Source organism: Micropterus salmoides, unplaced genomic scaffold, assembly GCF_014851395.1.
Source record: "Micropterus salmoides isolate LMB-PRFRI ecotype aquatic unplaced genomic scaffold, ASM1485139v1 Ms_hic_scaffold_23, whole genome shotgun sequence".
Classification (NCBI taxonomy): Eukaryota; Metazoa; Chordata; class Actinopteri; order Centrarchiformes; family Centrarchidae; genus Micropterus; species Micropterus salmoides.
Window position 1 is genome coordinate 6600095 of NW_024041484.1, and position 4522 is coordinate 6604616.

Genomic DNA, 4522 nt, shown 5'->3' on the forward strand with positions numbered 1-4522 from the left:
GCGAGTTCAAGTTTCTGTAAACCTGGGTTAATATGGTAATGTGAGAATGGAGAATAGAAGGGCAACTGATGCCAGAGAATAGTTTGATGGAGAAGTTGATACCTGCCATGTATGTCTGAATAGTGCAGGAACAGATTTGGACTGAAAATGCAGGGAGCACTCAACATATGATGATAACACAACAGAGACTGAACAGAGCTGTCGAACATTTATACTCAGGTACAAGCAGGGCGGGAGAGCAAACAACGGAGCAATGAGGCAATCAAGACTGGGAGCACACACACACCACACAGGCAGGCAGAGTGTAGCACAGGTGACACAGATGGGCAATCAGATAAACAGGACACAGGGCTTGAACTAACACCAGACAAAACTAACTTAAACAGAACAGGAAACAGGCAGACTGAACACAAGACAAGAAACAAATAGGACTAAAAATCCAAACACAGAACAGACCAAGCAGACTAAATAACTGATAACACAGAGTGGTGGGAGGAAAGGAGGAGGGCCAGAGTCCAGAGGGGAAAACAACAAGATAGAGTGTCTCTGAGTCCATATCAGAAAGGAGCAGGGCAGGGAAAAATGGGCAGGTGGTCAAGGGCAATACAATGGAACGGGGCCAGACAGGGAGACTCTGGCAGATGGCCAGAGGGCAGAATAGGGGAACCAGAGGCCTCTGGCAGATGGCCAGAAGGCAGGTCAGAGAAGCTGGACAGTTCGGGTGGATGACCAGGTGGTCGACCTGATAGGCTGAGCAGGTCAGGAGGGTGGCCTGGGGGTTTGGCCAGCAGACCAAGCAGGTGGGGGGGTCGACCAAGAGCATGAGCAGTGATCTCTGGAGGCCAAGCAGAAGGTCGACGGCGGGGACTGTAAACTTCAGGAGGCAGGACAGGGGGCCGGCAATGAAGGTTTAAGGCAAGACCTACTACTGAGTGCAAGCAACTTGCCTGAGACACTGACTGCTACGACATGACTGGAATATAGCCGGTTTTCAAACAGATCATTGTACAGATTGTCATCTGAATTAGACAAATTCATCTGTATTTCTGGATCCCGGCTGATTGCTAAATTCTAACATAGTTTTCGGTTTGTGTGATCATGCGCTTATGCGTCAAGCACTGTCTGTCTTGCTTCAAGCAATCTGAGACAGGCTGAGTAGAACAGGTATACATAGCCTTGACAGCTGATGGGAGGGGTGATTGAGGCATAGCTCCACTCCCAAACCTGAGTTAACAAAATAACTTCATATGTTTTTAGGAACAACCACTCAATGTGATTTTGTCTGATATAGGTCATGATGTACTGAACCTCTGCTGGATGCGTTTTTCTTCCTGCCAGGTGTTTTTGTGTGTGTGTGTGTGTGTGTGTGTGTGTGTGTGTGTGTGTGTGTGTGTGCAGTCTACTCCCGACTTTCCCAAAAGTTTACAAATGGTCATTGCTACAGTTCAAGTACTTGCAATCATGTTTGTTGTAGATACAACTGACTACATTTTTAAAGGAAACAGTAGAGAAGAAGTTCTCCATCCATCCATGGTCAACCACTTATTCTGCATAAAGGGGGGGCTTACATTGGGCGAAAGGCAGGGTACACCCTGGACAGGTCACCAGTCCATCGCAGGGCCACACATAGACAGACTAAGGACAATTTTAGAGACACCAATTAACCTGGATGGTCAGAGGAAGTATCAAAGTGACCGAGCACATCTTAGATTATTGCTGGCACAAGATTTTAGGGGATCATAAAGGATAACCTCTCTTTTTGTCCCTCTCCCTCTCTGTAGATTCGTACCTCTGTAAACCAGCTCCTGTGCACCTCTAAGGAATTCAGCTGGATCCGCCACACCATCATCACTGTAGCCCTGCTGGCCAGCACCAACTCCCTGGTTATCTTTGTCCCCAGCATCAGGGACATTTTTGCCGTCATCAGTGGGTGTCTTTGAGCATGTTAATGCATATGATGCCACAAAAAGCGTCTCAAATACAAAATGAGGCAAAAATTCCAAATGTCTCCCCTCACACAGGCGCTTCTGCTGCCTTGCTCATCTTCATCCTGCCCTCGGCTTTCTACATCAAACCGGTCAAGGAGTCCATGATGTCTGTGCTGAAGATCGGGGTAAGGAGTGAGATCTTACATCTACAGGGACGTTAGAGAATTAGCAGAAACTTCACCAGACAGCCATTTATAGAAGCTTTTTATACAGCTGAAGTCACCTTGAGGCAATAGTTCAACATTTCAAATAACAGACTGATTTGCTTTATTGCTGAGAGATCAAAGTTCAACACCACTTTCATATTTGTCTGTTCAACATGAAGCTGTAGCCAGCAGCCCGTTAGCTTAGCTAAGCATAAAGACTGAGTGGAAACAGCTATTGGCCATTCCTTAGGCTTTATATTGAACATAAAGATAACAGAAAATCTTCTCATCTAAACTATTGCAAGAAAGTGAATACGCATATTGCTCAAATTGTTAAGCTCTTCCTTAAAGTCACTCAGTGTGAACACTGAATGTGAAATTGTTCTCCTGTCGAGGCCTTCCTGCTGTTGGGATTCGTGGTCATGATCGGCAGCATGACCCTCATCATCCTGGACTGGATCCACAATGTTATTTTAAAATGTTTTGTGTAGTTATGGTACAGCAGAGAACTTTTCTTTTCAACTTTTTTTTATGAGAGAATACTTTGAATTTGACCACATGCAGTGGTTGGAATATACTATACCTTGTGTTGTAACTACGTGGACAATTATACTCCCTCTGGTGGTAAATATGAGTAATGCTTCTTACTCATCCTTCTGTATACCTTGTTTTAGATGGCACCGTTTTTGTTCCTGTTTTTTTTTTCTTTTTCTAGTTAATCCCCCCCACCCCCCCAATCTCTATACTTCCCAACTCAGTTTCGCCCACACCACCTCCCTTTTCTACCTTTACAATAAAAGTAGCCCATGTACCATGTAGTTAGAAAGTGATTATAGACTAAAACTAAACTAAAATAACATAAATATTTTAGTAGGTTATAAAACTAAACTAGCACTGGGTGTGAAAACAACACTAATAAAATAATTACTCTAGCTGTTAGAGAGAACTAAACACTTATAAGACCATTGGTGACCTGTAACTTTAGATTAAGACAAGTAAACTAATGTTATATGTAGCATAGGAAAGCAGCAGGGGCGTTTCCAGGCTCTTGAAACATTGGGGGCTTTGTCCAGCACAGAAATCTTTCATGTGTTTTAACCCCCCACCCCCGTTGCCGCCTACCCAAAGTACGTCTCTAAAGCAACAGTAAATGACCTCCACGCAGTAACTCTAACATCTGTCTCATTTTCCAATAATAATTAACCCTGATAATATTAACTTGTGTGGGTCTGGGGGTCCTCCCCCTGAAAAATTTGGGCTTTGAACACTTAATTTCCTGCATTCTGGTGAATTTTTGTGCACCAATTTATTGAGGAAATGTCTGAGGTGACAATTCTCTTTTAATTTAATCCCAGCTGAGTCTACATACATGCAGGCATGCTTGAAGTAGCCTAAGATCTTAAATGAAATTAGCCTAATTAATTTGAATTTAGTTTAAAAAGAACTATTGTTGAAAATGTTCAATCTCCTCAGCTCACAGGCACTTTAGAGGGAATGAAGCATCCTGGAGACAGTAGAACAGTAGTGTCTCACAGCGAGGGGAACAGAGACAGCAGGACACAGAGCGACAGGTGTTATGATATTCTCTCACTACTGTGCAGGGACTGTTAATCGTTTGTGTTAATACATTGACTAGACACTGACCGACAACATTTATATTTAAATATACTGATTCCAATTTTGCAATTCAGTAGTCGCGGAGAAGCCCTGAAGCTGTGAGCAATGCGCTCTCTGTCTCTCTCTCTCTCGTGCTCTCTCTAAATGCAGGCAGTCTGGTCACGGTGATGGATTGGTCACATTACGTGAACTTCACACAAAATGTATCAGTTATTGCGAGTAGCCTCTGCTCTTTGAAGACCTGCGAGACAGGCTTTGTCATGAACATTATTGTGCTGTGGTGGCAGCCCGGCTGACGGTGAGTGTCCTGTTTATTTCTCCTTTTTTTTTTGCTTGTGATTCTGTTTTCCCCTGGTGTTGTGTTTTCCTCTACTCTGCCTGCCTCCCTGTGTCTCCTCCCCTGCGTGTGCTCTCCCTTTCTCTCTCCCTCCGCTCCTGAGCCCAGCCAACGACCCACACCTGCACCTCGTCAGCCACCTCCTCTGCCTGCCACACCTGCCAGCAATCAACTCCATCCCTGCCTGCATATCAACCCCGGTTCCCCACACCATCTCCGCTTGATCGTCATTGCTCCTAACCTGGTGCTACCTCATCGCTCTAGCCCCGGAGTAATCTGTGCCATCAATGTTTCCTTGTACTTTGTTTTCCCTGCGTCTAACCCTGTCTGTCTGTCTCCCCTCCAGGTTCACTCACCTCCGTCCTCTGTTCCGTCAGCTGGCCTCGCCACCCTGCCCTCTCCCCTCGGACCTCTTCCACCTTTTGACGTGTTTA

At 45.1% G+C, this 4522-nt stretch overlaps 1 protein-coding gene across 1 annotated transcript; it reads left to right on the forward strand.

Annotated features, from left to right (window-relative positions):
• The first annotated feature begins 608 nt into the window (after nt 1-608).
• Nucleotides 609-4070, forward strand: LOC119918524 (sodium-coupled neutral amino acid transporter 2-like). Its single transcript, XM_038739302.1, has 4 exons — nt 609-698; nt 1782-1926; nt 2022-2113; nt 3902-4070. Exons 1-4 carry the CDS (start codon nt 609-611, stop codon nt 3917-3919), a joined length of 345 nt encoding a protein of 114 aa, XP_038595230.1. The 3' UTR covers nt 3920-4070.
• Nucleotides 4071-4522: the final 452 nt, after the last annotated feature.

Bases quoted from the DNA above. Each gene is read 5' to 3' on its own strand.
- LOC119918524 (XM_038739302.1), top strand. From the start codon at position 609: ATGGAACGGGGCCAGACAGGGAGACTCTGGCAGATGGCCAGAGGGCAG. The intron at 699-1,781 runs GTCAGAGAAGCT...CCCTCTCTGTAG, and splicing joins GGCAGATGGCCAGAAGGCAG to ATTCGTACCTCTGTAAACCA. The intron at 1,927-2,021 runs GTGGGTGTCTTT...CCCCTCACACAG, and splicing joins GGACATTTTTGCCGTCATCA to GCGCTTCTGCTGCCTTGCTC.